The sequence below is a fragment of the Malus sylvestris genome, chromosome 15, assembly GCF_916048215.2.
Source record: "Malus sylvestris chromosome 15, drMalSylv7.2, whole genome shotgun sequence".
In the NCBI taxonomy this organism is placed as follows: domain Eukaryota; kingdom Viridiplantae; phylum Streptophyta; class Magnoliopsida; order Rosales; family Rosaceae; genus Malus; species Malus sylvestris.
Window position 1 is genome coordinate 2794462 of NC_062274.1, and position 18674 is coordinate 2813135.

Genomic DNA, 18674 nt, shown 5'->3' on the forward strand with positions numbered 1-18674 from the left:
AGTCAAATATTGTCTTTTATAATGTGTTAGTATTCCTAAAAATTATGAGTTTGAGAGAAAATGTTTGATTAATCTTTTCAAAAGGGAATAAGGATATATGAGAAATTGGTGAAGCATTTTTTATAACTTAGCAGCACAGCCTTTTTCCAAGATTGAAGAAAGATAGTGCCAATGGTAAATGTATAGGTTGCAATATGTTGTTTTTGACTTTGTGCAATCTCTCACCAAGAACAAATATTGTTTGATCATCAACGCTTTGGGTGTTGGCAATGAAACAGAAGTTTTGGGTGAAGGGTTCGTCATTTGACCATAATAATGGCAATGGATAATTTCTGGCTTCCACCTTCTAATGCATATTACAATTGCAGAAATCTATGTGCACTCACAACAAAAATCTCATTCTCAAGGTGTGGTTCATCCATTCCTACAACAATAGATGAATTTCATTTTGCAATTGAAATGTTGTACTGACATTATTTTCTCACACCTAGCATAATCTATTTTCTTGCTCTTAGAGTCATTTTTATTTTATCGCACTTTACTTTCTTGCAATTTATTTTCTCGCAGTTTACTTTCTTGCTAATTATTTTATCGGAATTTATTTTCTCGTAATTTATTTTATCGTTACTTACTTTCTCGCAATTTATTTTATTGCAAATTACTTTTCAATTCGATCCATTCAACAAGTTCATTTGGGCTGATGTGATTTGCCTTCTCATACATTCCATCTCACCATATCAATCACCAAATTCACTTCCACCCATCCGTTCACTCATCGTGTCCACATGGACAACACCCATCTCGACGTCCATTTGTCGCATATCAAAAGTCCTTGCATCCAAGGCATGGCAAACCTACGAGTCTACGGTCGAGACGGGTTCCTTCCTAAATCCACAATCGCATAAGTCAAAGTAAAGTGCAACTAAAATCACATTTTACTTGCTCGACTCTCAGGTCGTGAGTTGATACGCCCACAACGGAAAAAAATAAAGGACCAAGAGATCCGATATCCTCGGCTGTGCGGCTGGTAATGCTCCAGATGAAAATTTACTTAAGGACTACCATGATGGTCAAAAGTAAAAACGGAGCTAGAGTTGAATGCAAATTACCAGAAAGTAATTGAATGCTTGTCTTTATAAATGGTAGGGTCAATTAAGCTATGATTTTTGTTTCCTTTCACTCATGGCTTTATTTCGGTGGTGTGCGTTGGAGTGGGCCTCTACAGATATGACAGCACAGCTACCATTCACATTACTTTGACTCGATCGACTTGGAATCATCATTGAAGCTGGATAGAAAGAGGCAATGCCACAAACCATCCTGCATTTCTTGTTCATCGTTTCTTTTTCCACTGTCAACAGATTTCTGAGGTTGAAAAAATGGCTGACGGGATAATTACCATGGTACTAGATCGGCTGTCTTCAACAATTTATGAATATGTGGACGGAGAGGTGAAACATGTTTTGAATGCCAAAAAACATATTGAAGAATATGCTGGCAATCTCAGAGCTATTCAAGCAGTTCTCGAAGATGCGGAGCAAAGGCAAGTGACGGAGGCCAGCGTGAGGATCTGGTTGGATCAGCTCAAAGACATATCCTTCCAGATGGTGGACGTGCTGGACGAGTGGAACACCGACATGCTGAGACAACAGGTTGAGAAGCAAGAACGAGAAGGTGAAGATGCTGTTGTTCCTAACAACAAGAACAAGAAGGTAACTCTCTCTCTTTCCCCTAGCTGCTTTTGTTTTGGCAGAGTCAGACGGGTAATTCTCCGTTCTGACATTGTGCTTAAGATAAAAGATCTGAATGTTAAGCTAAGCGCGATTGACGAGCAAGGAAAGAGGTATGAGTTTCAACACATAGAAAGAGGCATTCAACAATTACCTGAACGGCGGATGACTTCGTCCTTCGTCGTCATGTCAGAGGTATTTGGTCGAGAAAAAGAAAAAGACATTTTGATAGCAAAGTTGTTGAGTGGTGATCCGAGGAGGCTCCTTATCATCCCTATTCTAGGGATGGGAGGAATGGGAAAGACAACTTTGGCCCAACTAGTTTATAATGACGTCAAAGTTAAAACCTTTTTTGATAAGAGAGTGTGGGTTTGTGTCTCAGACCCCTTTGATGAGGTTAAGATTGCCAAATCCATAAGTGATGATGACACCCCAAGTTCAAACGAGTTGGATCATGTCTTGCAGTGCATGTCAAGATCCATCGACGGCAAAAGGTTTCTCCTTGTTCTAGATGATGTGTGGAGCGACAATAGGGAAAAGTGGGAACGCTTAAGGGCACCACTAATCCAAAGTGGTGCCCATGGCAGTAGAATATTGGTGACCACGAGAAAGCATGGGGTTGTTGATATGATGAGAGCAGCAAGTGACATGGTTAATTTGGGAGAGCTGAGTGAAGAATATTGTTTGTCAATCTTCAATCACATGGCATTTTCTGATACAGAAGTAGACGAGTCTAAGGTGTTTGAAGATATTAGTAAGGAAATTGTAGGAAAATGTAAAGGTTTGCCTCTTGCCGCAAAAACCTTAGGCGCTCTCATGTACAATAAGAAAACAAGGAGGGAATGGTTAGATGTTTTGAACAGTAAGATATGGGAGCGAGAAGAAGTGGAGCAAGAAGTTTTCCAGCATCTATTTCTAAGTTATTTTGATTTGGCACCGGCAGTTAAATGTTGCCTTTTATATTGTGCTAGTTTTCCTAAAGATTACGAGTATGAGAGAGATGAATTAATTAATCTTTGGATAGCACAAGATTATCTTAATTCAAAAGGGATTAAAGATAGGCAAGTTGGGGAAGCATTTTTTGATAACTTAGTAGCATGATCTTTTTTTCAAGATTTGAAGAAAGATAATGTCAGTGGTAAAATTATAGGTTGCAAAATGCATGATATTGTTCATGACTTTGTGCAATCTCTCACCAAGAACGAATATTTGATCATCGAGGATGTTGGCAATGAAATAGAGGTTTTGGGTGAAAAGATTCGCCATTTGACCGTAATATTGGCAATGGACAATATCCGACTTCCACCTTCTAATGCATATTACAATTGTAAAGATCTGCGTACGCTCACAACAAAAATCTCATACTCGACGTTTGGTTCATCCATTGCTACGATAGACTCAAATTTCATTTTACAACTGAAATGTCTTAGGACATTAAATTTGAGTGACAGTTTCATTCGTGAAATACCAGAGAAAATTGGTGAATTGATACATTTGAGGCATATTGATTTGTCATGGAATGGTGGTTTGAAAATATTGCCGAACAGTATCTGTGAGTTGTACAATTTGTATACCTTGCGCCTTTGTTGCTGCTATTCACTTAAAAAACTACCTGATAACATAGGAAGGTTGATTAGCTTAAAGCACCTTTATGTTGATCGCTGTCATACGTTGGAGTACTTGCCAAAAGGGATTCGGAGATTAAAAGAATTGAAAGAAATAGATGAGTGTGTTGTGGTTTGTGGTGACGATGAGGACGTAGCAGCATTACAACTGAAAGATATGAGAGCCTTGAACCTCCAGGGCAGTCTCAGCTTAAAATTGAGGGGGAATGTGAAAGATGAGAAGGAGCTTGAGAAAGCACAGTTGTGGCACATGAAGCAACTCTTTCATCTCAAAATTGATTCTAAGGATGTCCAATACAAGCAGACAAGTAGCACTGTTGAAATACTGAATGTCTTACGACCGCACAAAAATCTGAAATCTTTAAGCATTTCTTATCATTCGGGTGACACCTGCCCCAACTGGATGATGTCTTTGCACAACTTAAGAATCATCTTTCTATCGGGATGGAGTGAATGCAAGTTTTTGCCTCCTCTTGGGAAATTGCCATGCGTTGAAAAACTGACTCTATGGGACATGAAGAAGGTGAAAAAGGTTGGCGGTGAATTTTTGGGAATAGACAAAGATGAAATATCATTGAAATCATCATCATCCTCATTTTTCTCAAAGTTGAAACAACTCGAAATTAGTTACATGCCAGCGTTGGAAGAGTGGGAAGTAGGCGTGGAAGGGTGGAACAAAGAGGATTCTGAAATTTCAATCATGCCATGCCTTTCCTCCTTAACAATTAGTCGATGTCCTCTTCTAAAAACACTGCCAAAATTCCTCTGCAAAACACCGCTTCATGAGCTTATCATTGAGAGATGTCGCACGCTTTCTGCGCGCTGTAAACAAGGCAGTGGAGAGGAGTGGCCTAAGATTTCTCACATCCCAAACATCAAAATCTCATCCTGGTAATGAGCTCTATCTATTTACACATTTATCTATGTATCAATTACCAATGCTATCATCATATTCGTTTAATTTGCTTATTGTTCTTCTTCAGAATTCATATGATCTTCAAAGGACATGAGTAATGTGGATCAAGTGGTGACTCGCTAGCTCGGCATATAACTAATCTTCTTTGGGAAGGTAATTCTCTTTTATATATATCCAATTAGTAATGATTTATTTAACTTCTCGTGCACATCTTACTGATTTATAACGCGCTTTTAGGTAATCATTCATCCGTACATATCAAATTTCTACGGCGCAAGGATTTGCTTATCTTAGTTGCTCAAATTTTCGCATATGAGATACTGAGCGTATATGAGCCAAAATAAGGAGCATTAGTTGAAGACTTGAAGTCACCTTTAGGTTTCTTGTGAGATTTGTTGTTTGGCTTTATGTACATATAATCTAGATGTCTAGAAAATTTAATTCTTGGAAAATGTCTTAGAGATGTTGCTAAATCTGGAATCCTTTTATTGTTTTAGGGATTTTGTCGAAGAGAAAAGCGTGATGTCGACCATCAACGTCCCCTACTCAAGTCTCAATTGAAATTTTGATCATCTTCACCAATGACATGAGAAGTTGCAGGCACTGGAAAGTGATTCCTCAAAGCATTCGTCTGCTGACTCCTCATTGCTTGGACCTGAGTGCACTGAAAGACTGGGAAGGCATAAAGGATGATAAAAAGAGGATTCCGACGTTAAAATCAGGCCATGCCTTTCCGTGTTACAAATTAACAACTGCATGCACATAAAAGCACTGCCAGACTTTCTGTGCAAAATCCCACTGCAGGAACTTATCATCTATAGATGTCCGATGCTTTTCAAGCAAGGGAGTGGAATGGAGCGGCCCAAGATTTCTCACATCCCAAACATCATACATACATGTTCCCCTTCTCTTGGTAATTTAGCTCTTACATATCTGCGTACGTAAATATCAACTGTGGTCTGTGGCTATTATGATATCACATTTGCTTTGCTTATTTTTCTTCTTCTCGAACTAGGAAAGCCGAAGACAAGATCATCAACACTCGATGAACTGTGATAACAGCATTTATTTGACTGACCGATGAGGGTTTTACCTAAACCAGGTATATGTATTCATCATTACATGTGAAGTGATATATATCTATGGTATAGTTTCAAATGCTTGAATTTGTTACTGCTAGTTGTCAAATTCAAACGTCACTAAGTTTGAAATCGAACTTCCACGACACAGGATTTGCTAATTGTCCTGGTTGCTGAAGCTTTTCGTGGAATGTGAACCAAAGAATTGTCAGCTTAATTCATCTTCAGGTTTCATCAAGCCCCCCAAAGTTCCTCTCATGAGATTGGTTGTTTGGTTCTAATAAACATAGTTTCATTAGTTGTTTTTCAGACATTTTAATTCTAGATAAATGTCTTAGAGAAGTTGCTGAATCAGGAATCTGTCTATCGTTTCAGGGATTCTATCGATCGAAGCGAAAAGGAGGATCAATGTTGACCATCAACGTCCCCCGTACTGAACTTTCAACTGAAATCGTGATCATCTTCACCATTACCATGAGAACTTGCAGGCATTTGGAAAGTGAGTCCTTAAAGCATTCCTCTGGTAACTCCTCATTGGTTGGACCTGGCACAATGATACTAGATCCTTCATGGCCATCTTTCAACATGTCAAATACGATCATGTGAACAAGGAAGCTAACGCCATATGTACTTTTCTTTTCTTTCAATAAATTTACCTCATCGTCATTTTCCATGATAGCAATGCTGGGGTAGGATTGACTTTGTAGTTTAAAAAATAAAAAGAACAAGGAAGCTAACGGCATTGCACATAGATTAGCACAAAATGGATTGACGGTGACAAATTTTCGCATATGAGATACTGAGCGGATATGAGCCAAAATAAGGAGCATTAGTTGAAGACTTGAAGTCACCTTTAGGTTTCTTGTGAGATTTGTTGTTTGGCTTTATGAACATATAATCTAGATGTCTCGTAGAAAATTTAATTCTTGGAAAATGTCTTAGAGATGTTGCTAAATCTGGAATCCGTTTATTGTTTTAGGGATTTTGTCGAAGCGAAAAGCGTGATGTGGTGTGGACCATCAACGTCCCCTACTCAAGTCTCAATTGAAATTTTGATCATCTTCACCAATGACATGAGAAGTTGCAGGCACTGGAAAGTGATTCCTCAAAGCATTCCTCTGCTGACTCCTCATTGCTTGGACCTGAGTGCACTGAAAGACTGGGAAGGCATAAAAGATGATAAAAAGAGGATTCCGACGTTAAAATCAGGCCATGCCTTTTCGTGTTACAAATTAACAACTGCATGCACATAAAAGCACTGCCAGACTTTCTGTGCAAAATCCCACTGCAGGAACTTATCATCTATAGATGTCCGATGCTTTTCGAGCAAGGGAGTGGAATGGAGCGGCCCAAGATTTCTCACATCCCAAACATCATACATACATGTTCCCCTTCTCTTGGTAATTTAGCTCTTACATATCTGCGTACGTAAATATCAACTGTGGTCTGTGGCTATTATGATGTCACATTTGTTTTGCTTATTTTTCTTCTTCTTGAACTAGGAAAGCCGAAGACAAGATCATCAACACTCGACGAACCGTGATAACATGTATTCATCATTACATGTGAAGTGATATATCCATGGTATAGTTTCAAAGGCTTGAATTTGTTATTGCTAGTTGTCAAATTCAAACGTAACTAAGTTTGAAATCCAACTTCCACGACACAGGATTTGATAATTGTCCTAGTTGCTGAAGCTTTTCGTGGAATGTGAACCAAAGAATTGTCAGCTTAATTCATCTTCAGTTCTCATTAGTTGTTTTTCAGAAATTTTAATTCTAGATAAATGTCTTAGAGAAGTTGCTGAATCGGGAATCTGTCTATCGTTTCAGGGATTCTATCGATCGAAGCGAAAAGGAGGATCAATGTCGACCATAAACGTCCCCCGTACTGAACTTTCAACTGAAATTGTGATCATCTTCACCATTACCATGAGAACTTGCAGGCATTTGGAAAGTGATTCCTTAAAGCATTCCTCTGGTAACTCCTCATTGGTTGGACCTGGCACAATGATACTAGATCCTTCATGGCCATCTTTCAACATGTCAAATACGATCAAGTGAACAAGGAAGCTAACGCCATATGTACTTTTCTTTTCTTTCAATAAATTTACCTCATCGTCACTTTCCATGATAGCAATGCTGGAGTGGGTTTGACTTTGTGGTTTAAAAAAAAAAGAACAGGGAAGCTAACGGCATTGCACATAGATTAGCACAAAATGGATTGACGGTGACAGAATATTTAGTTTGTTTTGAGGAGTCTTCAGACATGATTTTAAAGAACAGTTATCCTATGTAATGTTTTGGAGCGTGGCACTTTTTTTCCCTTCAACTGAGTTGAAATATCCGACAAAGTTTTTACCACGGCCCGTTTAGTTCACACCCTATTCTCATTTGTAAGTATGTAGTATTCCAAAATGCTAATGAAATCATACTTCTTTCCGAAAAGAATAAAAAAAAGTTGTAGTTATTTGAAGAGAGATTGATTGGATTAGGTCCCCAGCAAAATTTTATTCTGTTTCAAGCTCTCAGAGAGTTCAATAAAATGATGATTTATCTTATCAAATTTGACGTCCCATAACATGATGATTTAACTTGGTTACAGACGACAGAGAGTTCTTTATATACAAGTAAAATTACGTGCGCAAATTTACTCTTTTTTATGTTTTTGGTGAGTCAATTTGGTATGTGTCATATACATGTCAATTTGTGATCTCCAGAGACCTTGCAGTTTAAGTGCCAAGCAGTGTACAGAACTTTTCCAAGTACCAAATCTTGATATGAATTTAAATGGTTGATCGGGCAGCAATATGTTGACTAACCAAATCAAAAAGATACCATGAGCCTACGAGGAATGGAGAGATGATGGTGGGTGGTGACCGTGGGGGCGGTAGTGGTTGGTTGGTGGAGGCGGCGTCAGTGGTGGGGGCACAACTTTTGGTGGTGGCGGCAGCACCAAAACGATAGGTGGTGGTGGCAGCAATCGTGATGGTGATAATGATGATGGATGATGATGGTGGGTGGTGGTAGGTGGCGGCGGCCACTCATGGTTGAGTTTTTTTGTATTTTTATGAGAACTCCCCCCTCTTTTGCACATAATACAAAATGTGGTTAAATGACGAGTGCTTATAGGCTAACAATTAATAGATCATATTAACATATACAAAGTGAACAAGCATTAATTAGTGGGACTCCAAAAAATAAATATTAGTTCCAAATATCAGTTCAGTTATGTACAAGACTGACCCTGCAGTCAAAAGAATGTTGAGCAAGAAAATCTTGTAAAAAAACCCAACATGAACAAATTTTTCAAATTGGTCCCATCAGTAGTCCCAAAATCCACTCACAAAATACCCAGTAACTTGTGTATTTATGTATCTCTGCTTCAAATCATGGTCGTCTTTAGAAATCTGCAATTTGATGATGCCTTTCCGCAACCATCCAACACGTGATCGTGTGCTCTCCTTAGGCCGAAGGGATCTGATGACGAGGTTGCTTCGGCAGACGCAGTCCTCCTTCTCACTGGGTTCGCAACTGCATACCCTGCCTCGATTGTACATCGAAACATTTCTATTAGCAGCAACCAGCCATCCTCTGAAATGCCTCCTTCTGTGTGGAAACCGGCAAGTGACGCAAATCTATGTTTGCTTTATAGTAAAGCGTCTTGTGCACATAGAACATCATATAACACTGTGAAGCTCTTACAAACCCCTCGTTGACCTCATTAATCCAAGCATTGTCACATTTGTACCATTGGTCTTGTATGCGTAAATACGTCACATAATGGCCGGAATCTAGTGTCCCAGAATGAGTAACTACTGCAAAAATCTCAAACTCAGTAGACATCCCAGACTCATCCCCCTCGAAAGCAAAGATTCTATTACCAAATCTGTTCCTCACAATCGAAGAAGACAGATAGGGAGTCATGTCTAGCGAGAATGGAAAATGCAAATAGCTGTCGATTTTCCTCATCATCTTTCTGACCAGGGAGTGCTCAAACCGTTTTATATGCAAACACAACACCATTGGAAGCTTTCTGATGGACATTTGCTTCGAAGAGTCTCGGGGTTCTTGACAGTTCTGACAGTACAGTTTCTGGTCTGACCCCAACTTTTCTGGTTTTGTAAACAAGTCTAAACAACCCAAAAGAGTGGATGAACTGCTGCTGCCATTCGCTTTGGCAGGCTTGTTAGATGCATCTGACCAAGAACAGTGGCTTGTGTCTAAGTTGAGTGATATGTCCAAACACGGGTCATAAGTTGTCGAGGTGAATCCACAAGTCATACAAGTGACATCCGACCTCAACAGTCCTGAGAATACCCTATGCGCAATACATTGGCAGTCTCCACTATCTGTGAAACAAAGGATAACTTCATAAGTAAAAGCGAACGGTTGACCACCGTAAAAACAAACAATTTCACATGTATGATCTAAAACTCATCTGATCGCCTATAATTACCTTTCGTATGGTTCCTTGCTTTGGTTTCTTTCTCATGGATCCCATCTAACACTGAAATGAAGAACTCATGAGCGTCCTGCTGCTCGTAACTTGCCAGATTCTCCGAATGCTGCCACCAACTTGAAGTAGAGAAAAATTTTATCAGTCCAAAAACAATAATATTTCAGCATAGAAGAACTAACAACGAATCTAGCGACAAATCACATATAGGGAATTGATCCCATATGACAAAAATGGTGCCATCATTTGCAGCGAATCCATGTGATTTCTAATTAGACATAAACATTATGCATTTTGCAGGAAAGCGATTTCACGACTTATGGGTTATTAAACTTCATCTACACTGCTAAATACCACTATGATACTTCTTGAACTTATCAAAGGATCTTTAGAAGCAACAGATTGCGGACACAAAGACTCGAATATAAATCAATCCACAAACCAAAAAATTAAGCATTATAAACTCGGCACGATACTCTGTAACAAAAGATCACACACAGAGAGCAATGGCAGACCTGTAAAGAAATTCAGCCGGGCTATAAGGAGTCTGATCGCCCGAATACACAGCCGAATAAACACCGTGAAGCTCACAAGGCAAACAAAGCCGGTTTGCCGTCCTTTTCCGGCACGTTCTCCTGCTATGCCGATCACTCAAGAAGTAATTCCTCAAAGGAGGCGCATGTAGCAGTGCTTGCAACACAGAGTTCATAAAGCAAGTATTCCCCAAATTATTCAACCCCCTCAAACCCAACGGATAACACGATTTCGCTCTGTGATCCCTCACCAAACACGATTTTTCCGGCTTTTTAAACTCTGATAATTCGACACCCGAACCCCCCAGCCTCTTCCTCTCACACAGTCTCTCCCCTATACTATCCGCATTGTTTGTGCTGCAAGGCAAGTCCAGCATGTGCTTAGCCATGACAGACTTATCGAAATCGGGATCGTAGACCTGATCGGTACACGCACAGCAAAAAAGCTCGGCCCTTTCGACATCGACGGCCAACTCGTGGCCGATTTCCAACTGGGTATGCAGAACTGCGTGATTCGAACACGAAACCGCAGAACAAATCAAGCAAACATAGAGTCTACCTTCGAACCCATTACAGAAACTGCATCTGGGTATCTTTGTTTCGTGAATCCGAACGCTTGTTCTTCCGTTCGGGGCGGATTTGAGGGATTTCTGGAGGGATTTGTAGCCGTTGCAGCCATGTTTGAGCTTGTAAGCTGAGAGGTGGTTGCAGGGTTTTGGGTTTGTGTATGAAAGCTTCCTCGTCGACATGTTTTGATGGAGATTTTGGGAAGGGGAAGGTTGGATTTGTTAGAAATCGCAGAAAGATCAAAACTTTACTAAAAAAAATATGGTAAAATTAATAGATTAATAAACCCAATAGTAATAAGATTTGGGAAAGCAGATCCAATATTGCAGTTAAGAGATTGAGAAGAAATTTGGATCAGCTGAGAGAGAGAGGCAGTGACTTTTCTGCAATCTGTTTGGGGATGACTTGGAGGAAGAGGGAGGATGAAGAAGGTGCTTTTTGGGCATAAAATTATGATTTTGTCGACCGACTCATCATGCAGTATACTGTATAATATGAATTCTACTCAGAATATTGAAAAGAAAAAAGGAAAGGAAAATTATTTAGAAAATAAGAAATTTTAAAAGTTCAATTTGTATTAAATAAAATATAGGATTAAATTTAAGAATGCTCCTTAAACTTTGGATAGTGTTTCGCTTTGGGGAGATTTTTTAGTTCACCAGGGCACAATGAAAAATACCTTTTCACTTCGCCCTCATACTTTTCAATTTGATTTCGAACTCTTAAAGTTATCAAGTCGTGCAAACATGACTCAACTGTTAATTTGTTACATTTTTTTTTTAAAACAAAGGACAAGGAGGAGGGGTGGATTTAGCTTCACAATGAGCTCACAATAATGTGGTTTGAATTCTCCTTTAGTTATAATCGAATTTAAGAACTCTCACTTATAAATAAAGAGGAATATCACTAGACCGTAGTACTAAGTGGTTATTCAGGCACATAATTAGAAAAAGCATGTTCACAAAAAATACTTGGAAACCTTAACAAAAAGAATGGACACTTGCACATTCAAGGCAAACATGGATAATACTTGCATTCCTTTTTGGAATGTGCTCATTTTTTGTTCTGAATGAAGTATTTTGATTGAAATTTGTTTGTAATAAGAACCGTTCAATTTCTTAATCTTCATTCGAAAAACACCTTTACAATCTGAGATCTTAAAATTATTATAATCACTAATCAATGAACGTTTAGTCAATCAAATGTACAAATAATGAAGAGAGATCAGAACCGTTAAAAACTTGGATCAAAGTGTTCAGGATCTGTCCAACAGCTAGGCGACAATGCTGATGCCACCATTATGTATTGTAGGGTTTTGGGCCTTTTGGCCTTACTAGAACCGGAATTTCGCGTTGACCGAAAAAAAAAATAAAGTGGGAATTTCTTGATAATTTTGTAGTTATGGAAGTGGATTTTATCTTGGATTTAGTTTGATTAAACCTTTTCCTAAGTTTTCAAAAATCAAATTTCAATCGCTTATCTAATCAAAATTAAATATCGACAACTTATTATCACATATCAGCGACATAACAATCAAATATTAACGACATACCGAAATCTTATCATCTCAAGCAACTAAGATTTGGAAAATGATTATTTCAGCCAATTCCTTTTCAGATTATATATGTTAAGCTTAATTCTGAAAAATGATTATTTCAGCCAATTCCTTTTCAGATTATATCTGTTAAGCTTAATTCTCTCCATGTGCCGAGAGAGAGATAGGCACAAGGAAATATACACCCGATTGCCCAAGATTTTGCCGCAATATGCGCATCTTGAGCACATTCCTCACTACACATTTTGAGTGACTGCAATCACAAGCATACACTCTGTAAAACTACCCTCGAATGCACTAAGCACTGCAATCTGCATAGATGATCCATTTCCACACTAAGAACTTGTGTGTTGGCAGATGTTGCTTAAGATTTTCGTCCCGAAAACATAGAAGACCACGCACAATACAAAACTAGCCTTAATCAATCTCCATAAACAGCTAAAAGAGCTGGCAGAAGTCCAGTTTTGTTCCATCTAAAATCTATGTATCTGATAGAAACAAAACAAAAGGCAGTGACAAGAAGTAACCAACCATATAATACAAGTTTATACATTCAGTTTACACTTTTACAATGTCTAAGCCTATGAACACAAGTACCTTTCAACTGCTGCTGGTGAGGAACACCAAAAGAAAAGGACCTGCAGAGATCGACTGATATGGCAAGTTGAAGGACCAAAACCAGTAATTGCCAACATGTTGAAGCTCTAATTGTCCACATTTTCGACGAGTTAGCTAAATAAGTCTTCTGCTGCTGAATTCCAGCAGCAGACTTGGTAAAATTTAGAAACAAAACCATTACCCAAGAAATCGAAACCAGCAGACGTCAACCGAGATCACCAAACTACAATCTTGTTCATACACTATTTATATTTCATGCCTATTTACAATAACACCATAAACAATAGTACAGCACTCATTACGAGAGAAACTTACCTGCACCCGAAGCACCACTGTGGTAGTATCTCAAGCCAATTTGTTATGTGTTTAACTTGCTCATATGGCAATGGCAACACATGATTGACTTGGGACACCACCTCAATGGAATCCGAGTGCAAGTCTGACCTAGGGATGAGCTATGGTTATAGCGGGCGGGTAACCGCGGTTATTTACCCATAATCATTTATACTCCCCGCATAACTGTTTACCCATTAGGTAATTGCCTAAACGGTTATACCCATAACCATTTATAAATGGTTAACCATATCCATAACTGTGTACCCATTTAACCGTAATCATATATCCGTTTACCCGTTTATCCATTTTTTAACCCATTTACCCTTTTTTGCGCCTATTTACATTTTTTTTTTAACCGTAACCATATACAACTCCAATAATTGAAATAATAAGGACAAATACTATTTACCCATCCCTAGTTCGACCTCCCTCACTACCAAATACCAATACAGGGAAAACGCAGATAATCCATACAACACTAGGGATACAATTAGTTCAGCTGGATAAACTGCACAAATCTGCCTAATACTCAACCTATAAGTCAAAATTCATCCAAGAACACAACTTATTATCGATGAATCCAAATTCACACAATCATAATATTTAATTATTTATTCATATCCATCCATGGCAACTAAGCATAAACAACAACATCCAAGATCACATACAACGATAAAAATCACACATACCCAGAAGCAGAATTTCCCAAAAGCACTTATTTTGCGTCGAACGACATACAATTAACCCTTAAATTTGACCAAAGGCAGAGACTTTTTCAAGAAGCGACGCGGCCGACAACTGGGTACTTAGCTTCGAACTTCTTCTCCCAGTCGGTGAGGACGCCGATCTCCTTCTCCGTGAGGCCGTCCAGGGAGGCGGTGATGTCCTCGTCGTTCTTGCTCATCTTCGCCAGAGCTCTGCTGGCGTCCTTGCCGGCGAACATCTCGTATGGCCCTCCGGGACCGTAAAACGACTTGCCGTCCGTGACGTCGAAGACGCGGCCTTTGAGCGCCACGTATATGGGCTTCGATGGGTCGGTGCCGTTGTACTGGATCAGCTGCTGGGCAGTAAACTCCATCGCTGTATTGGATTACTGTTGGCGAGGGCGACGATTATAAATATGGAAAATTTGGAGGTTGTTGGGTATCGGAGTAGATGAATGCTCGATTTGTCGATCGCCTGTTCTTTTAAGTTATTCGCCAACCAAAATTAAAATAATTTATTTCCAGATTTTTTTTATTAGGGAAAAAGGAAAGGTGGATATTGAAAGTTAGAACATTTTATTTGTTTTTCTGATTATATTTTTCCTTTTTTTATTTATAAGGCAATGATTTTGGATGTAACCTACTTCATTCAACAGGCTATTTATGGATAAATATTGAATTTTAGCAATCAAAATCGTCCAGTTTTCAAGTTATACTTTATAGATGACGGCGACGCTTGCAAAATATATCAAAGTTGAAAAAATTGACAAATGTTGCGTTTTAAAAAACATTTCATCATGACAATTAAATAAGTCAATTAATTCAGATTGAATCAATTATTTATAAAAATAATTTATGAATGGAGACTAAAAAAACAAATGGGTTAGATCGTTGAAGTTCGATGTGGGATGAACTCTACAATTAGTTCTCATTTTGATGGAAATATAAGAGGCCTTTGGACAAGCGGATCCCTTCCTCCTAATCCACCAAATCCGAGGATCAAAGCCGTTGAAATTTGATCCATCGGCTACAAATAAGAATCCACTTTGAAACTTATTATAATAATTTAACAGTTTGATCAAATTTCAACAGTCCACATCTTCGATGGATTAAAAGGAAAAGATCCGAAGAGGATTCCTTTCCTTTGGACAAAGGCTCTGCTTTAGTCAATATCAAAATGATACTGATGGATAGACAATCAAGTTTGAATTTCACTCTTTTTCTGTAAATTAAAATCTATAAATTAAGTAATAATTATCACTGATTTACCAATAAAAGCATAATTTAATTCGGATTACCTCGTGAACTGCTAGCCCAAATGGAAGCATTAAAATTAGGAAACTTTAATGAAAAATTTCCGGTATTATTCACTTTAACGAAAAACTACATTTTTATATTAAAAAATCCATCATAATACTATTCACTTTATCCTTTATTTTGTCCTTATCGTTAAAACTCAAAGTTTTCAAGTCATTTTCATCAGTTTCCTTTAAAATTATAAATGGTATGATAATTCATATGGAAGCGTTAAAATTATAGATGGTATGATAATTCTTTGAGTCGCTTAAAAAAAAACTACAAACTGAGTTTCTACTGCCAACAAAACTAAGTAAAATCATTCAGAAGTCGGAAAAATCACATTATCCAGGCTTAGCCATGAGCCATCGGCCAGTAAAGAGCAACAAATTCTCATCCTGCTTCTGCAAGTTGCCGTTCACCTTTTCTCGAGATTGACAGCCATCCCAACCGAACATTTTTGTCAATACAGAGGAATGCCACCGCCTGAATACTCAACCTCCTGAAATTCGGGGAAACGGAAAATGTTCAAAAGCGCCCTAAGATTACAGCTAGAAAACAGCAAGCGGAAGTTCCGCCGCCAAGAAAGATAACTATGACACCGATGGAATTAGGGCCAAAATGGAGTGCAAGAGTAAATTACACGTTAAAAAGAAAATGACAATTACCAAAAGGACATGTATGATTTGTGCAATAAACAAGTTTTTGCACAGTTTTATATGAGGAGTTTGTAGCTATCAACAAGCTCCAGACTACCAAGTGCACACAAGTGTTTGATATGATATGTTTGGGTGTATTTGGGCCACGGGTGTGCATGTAGAGAGAAAAACAAATATAATCTTCCCACCAGGGGACGGAATTTCCTCGTTAACTTTCATTGAAACATTTCCAACACAGTTCTTTGTTACTCATACAGCTTACAAAACTTGCAAGATCTACCTCATCTACTTCCTTGATATATCTCAAATTATCCTCTCTAACTCCCTCCACCTAGCTGCTATGTTGCTAACCGACTCAAAAGCTCACACAGCTGCCTGGTTCTTTATTTATCATATGCTGGAGAATTGCTTTAGAAACTTTTGGTGACTAACTTAATCTTATGGACAGCCTATAATATTTTCCCTCCCTACAAGAAGAGGAAGCAAGGGAAAGTTCTCCGCTACAAGAAACTTTCTTTTGCAAGGAACCATTTACTAAATCAACTTCAGTATCAAAGAAAGTTTTGGATGAAGCAGCATAAGTCAATCAATGGTTCCATGATTTCGACTGCTTAGGGAAAATGTAGTGGTGCTGAAATTTCTACAACAAATGGGATGGTTCAAAATAAAATGAGAAAATACCACATGTCAGATGTAATTCAATCGCTAAGGAGGAAGAGTTTTACCTGAGCAGGGGGTAAGGATGAAACCCAATCCGATGCATGTGTAGGAAGCAACCCCAAGGTGTTAAGCTGCCAAGGAAAATAAAAAAAATTAATAAACTGGATTTCATCAAGATAATCATAGTGGGGTGAAGAATTTAAAGGATAACAAATATAGTTCACCTTCCAAACACCCAATGCTAAACCCCCTAAATTAAGGGCAATGAAGAGCAACTTTGGGGCAATAAGATCTACTTTGCCGTCCTTATAGGGCTCAAAAACTGCATAACCACATTAAAATAAGCATGAACCAAAACAAGGAAATAGATATAAGCATGAATTAACAGACAAAGACGTACAACATATGTCATGAAAAAAAAAATTGCATGAACATATGAACATGGTAAGAAGTCATAGCAAACCGAAAAATACACTAGACAGCATGAATCATGTGAAACAAGAAAGAAAGGTTTATATGCACCATTAGGCACAAACAATGAATCATACCAAACAAGGTCGTTTTTAAAAATTTGGTTTGTAAATATTGAGCGAGACAAAAAAATGGAACAATACATTAACACCCAAAGTCCATGACTGATGGTTATCGGAAACCATTCATATGATGAGACAGCAATATAGACAAGCAAGAACAATACAGGATTTCAAGTTCTATATTGCTTTCAATCGTGCTCTTCCCCTACAACTGAAAATTCCACACTTACGGACCGACTAACAGAATAAGAATCATCTTACCCTTCCCTACACCCTGTAAGGCGCTTATGGGTTGCCAAAGAGCAGAAAATGTGATTCCAATGCTAAACAAATGCACTGTATTCCCAGCCATCCACATCATGAAACCCATCATCATCAAATTCTTGAATGGGGCCTGTGCAACTTCCCAAGCTTTCTGCAGAAACACAAAGAAACCATGAGATCGCATAAATTCAAACCATCGAATATCACTGCATTCTCGTGAATATTAACAGGGATCAAGAAAATTCAGCAGAAAAACAGGTACAATTGTAATCCATCAGCAATTTAAATCATGCCCAATTTGCGATCAAGTGATTATTATCAAGTTAAAGGTAAAGGTACAATGTTTCACCCATAAAATTGTCTGAAATCCCAAGTCTAAAAAACCCTAAATCCAATTTGCTAAAATAAATTCGAATTTAGGGAGGGGAATCAGTACCTGAGCTTTCCAAGTAGATTCGGCATCCTTCTTCTGGCGACTCACGGTAGAATCATCCTACACAACAACAAAAACCCCAAATCCAATCAATTGCGAACAAATCCAATCCAAATCCAAATCCAAATCGAACGAAGAGGCAAGTTAGAGAGAGAGAGAGAGGGAACCTGTTCGAGGGAGGCGCGAGAGAAGCCAGGGGGGTCGGGGAAGTCGCGGGAAGAAGGGGAGGTTGAGTTGTCAGTCAAGTCAACGGCCCATCTCCGACCTGCTCCCATCACTCCCTTTCCCTTATCCATCGTCGCCGTCCTCTTCTTCTTCTCCGACGCAGTTACAGCAGTAGAGTCGCAGCGCCACTCTTCGATTTGATCCGACTATATAATATTTCAATACGCGCTCAACTCTCAATGCCTCGGGTCGGCACTCTCCAATCTCCGCTGCTTCTTTTTGTTTTTTACTTGTTTTTTTTTTTTTTTTTTTTTTTGGGAAATCCGATTAAAAGTAAAGTTGGTGGCGGATTCAATCTTCGATCGATTTTTATTTTGTTAATTAAAAGATAAACTTTGATTTTATTTATTTATGCTAGCCCTTTTAATAGGTTGAAATTTTGTCATATTGTGTAGATGAAGATTTTACGTTCAAGTCTTATGAATTGCGAGTTCAATATTAATTATTAAATTATTATTAGGCTCAAAAAGTAATTCTATACAA

The 18674-nt window shown here is 38.4% G+C and overlaps 5 protein-coding genes across 13 annotated transcripts; 2 read left to right on the forward strand and 3 right to left on the reverse strand.

Annotated features, from left to right (window-relative positions):
- The first annotated feature begins 1272 nt into the window (after nt 1-1272).
- Nucleotides 1273-2967, forward strand: LOC126603598 (putative disease resistance protein RGA3). Its single transcript, XM_050270505.1, has one exon. It carries the CDS (start codon nt 1380-1382, stop codon nt 2829-2831), a length of 1452 nt encoding a protein of 483 aa, XP_050126462.1. The 5' UTR covers nt 1273-1379; the 3' UTR covers nt 2832-2967.
- On the forward strand, nt 2889-7713 carry LOC126603599 (putative disease resistance protein RGA1). 8 transcript variants are annotated; one of them, XM_050270507.1, is made up of 10 exons: nt 2889-4246; nt 4339-4424; nt 4509-4680; nt 4769-5184; nt 5287-5373; nt 5502-5578; nt 5726-5849; nt 6330-6750; nt 6853-6934; nt 7183-7713. In XM_050270507.1, coding segments are annotated over exons 1-2 (1359 nt in total). In that variant the 3' UTR covers nt 4340-4424; nt 4509-4680; nt 4769-5184; nt 5287-5373; nt 5502-5578; nt 5726-5849; nt 6330-6750; nt 6853-6934; nt 7183-7713. The 8 variants fall into 8 exon arrangements, with proteins under 8 accessions (XP_050126464.1, XP_050126463.1, XP_050126468.1 ...); XM_050270506.1 differs by lacking the exons at nt 5726-5849; nt 6330-6750; nt 6853-6934; XM_050270511.1 differs by lacking the exons at nt 5726-5849; nt 6330-6750; nt 6853-6934 and having other exon boundaries at nt 5292-5373.
- Nucleotides 7714-8531: 818 nt separating this feature from the next.
- Nucleotides 8532-11534, reverse strand: LOC126603597 (ubiquitin C-terminal hydrolase 22-like). The gene is made up of 3 exons (XM_050270504.1): nt 10324-11534; nt 9809-9927; nt 8532-9701 (listed from the first exon to the last, which is right to left on the reverse strand). Exons 1-3 carry the CDS (start codon nt 11088-11090, stop codon nt 8923-8925), a joined length of 1665 nt encoding a protein of 554 aa, XP_050126461.1. The 5' UTR covers nt 11091-11534; the 3' UTR covers nt 8532-8922.
- Nucleotides 11535-14002: 2468 nt separating this feature from the next.
- LOC126602366 (probable steroid-binding protein 3) lies at nt 14003-14654 on the reverse strand. Its single transcript, XM_050269209.1, has one exon. The coding sequence runs from the start codon at nt 14493-14495 to the stop codon at nt 14193-14195; it is 303 nt and encodes a 100-aa protein (XP_050125166.1). The 5' UTR covers nt 14496-14654; the 3' UTR covers nt 14003-14192.
- Nucleotides 14655-15634: 980 nt separating this feature from the next.
- LOC126602365 (uncharacterized) lies at nt 15635-18462 on the reverse strand. 2 transcript variants are annotated; one of them, XM_050269208.1, is made up of 6 exons: nt 18134-18458; nt 17970-18026; nt 17531-17684; nt 16961-17058; nt 16802-16867; nt 15635-15919 (listed from the first exon to the last, which is right to left on the reverse strand). In XM_050269208.1, exons 1-6 carry the CDS (start codon nt 18260-18262, stop codon nt 15881-15883), a joined length of 543 nt encoding a protein of 180 aa, XP_050125165.1. In that variant the 5' UTR covers nt 18263-18458; the 3' UTR covers nt 15635-15880. The 2 variants fall into 2 exon arrangements, with proteins under 2 accessions (XP_050125165.1, XP_050125164.1); XM_050269207.1 differs by lacking the exon at nt 15635-15919 and adding an exon at nt 16253-16716 and having other exon boundaries at nt 18134-18462.
- Between the last annotated feature and the right edge of the window lie 212 nt (nt 18463-18674).

Coding starts and splice junctions, on each gene's coding strand:
- LOC126603598 (XM_050270505.1), top strand. CDS start 1,380: ATGGCTGACGGGATAATTACCATGGTACTAGATCGGCTGTCTTCAACA.
- LOC126603599 (XM_050270507.1), top strand. CDS start 2,889: ATGCATGATATTGTTCATGACTTTGTGCAATCTCTCACCAAGAACGAA.
- LOC126603597 (XM_050270504.1), bottom strand. CDS start 11,090: ATGTCGACGAGGAAGCTTTCATACACAAACCCAAAACCCTGCAACCAC. Junction 9,928..10,323: donor CCGGCTGAATTTCTTTACAG/GTCTGCCATTGC, acceptor CTCTACTTCAAG/TTGGTGGCAGCATTCGGAGA. Junction 9,702..9,808: donor AGCAAGGAACCATACGAAAG/GTAATTATAGGC, acceptor TTTGTTTCACAG/ATAGTGGAGACTGCCAATGT.
- LOC126602366 (XM_050269209.1), bottom strand. CDS start 14,495: ATGGAGTTTACTGCCCAGCAGCTGATCCAGTACAACGGCACCGACCCA.
- LOC126602365 (XM_050269207.1), bottom strand. CDS start 18,262: ATGGATAAGGGAAAGGGAGTGATGGGAGCAGGTCGGAGATGGGCCGTT. Junction 18,027..18,133: donor CTCGCGCCTCCCTCGAACAG/GTTCCCTCTCTC, acceptor GTTGTTGTGTAG/GATGATTCTACCGTGAGTCG. Junction 16,868..16,960: donor TAGCATTGGGTGTTTGGAAG/GTGAACTATATT, acceptor TTTCCTTGGCAG/CTTAACACCTTGGGGTTGCT.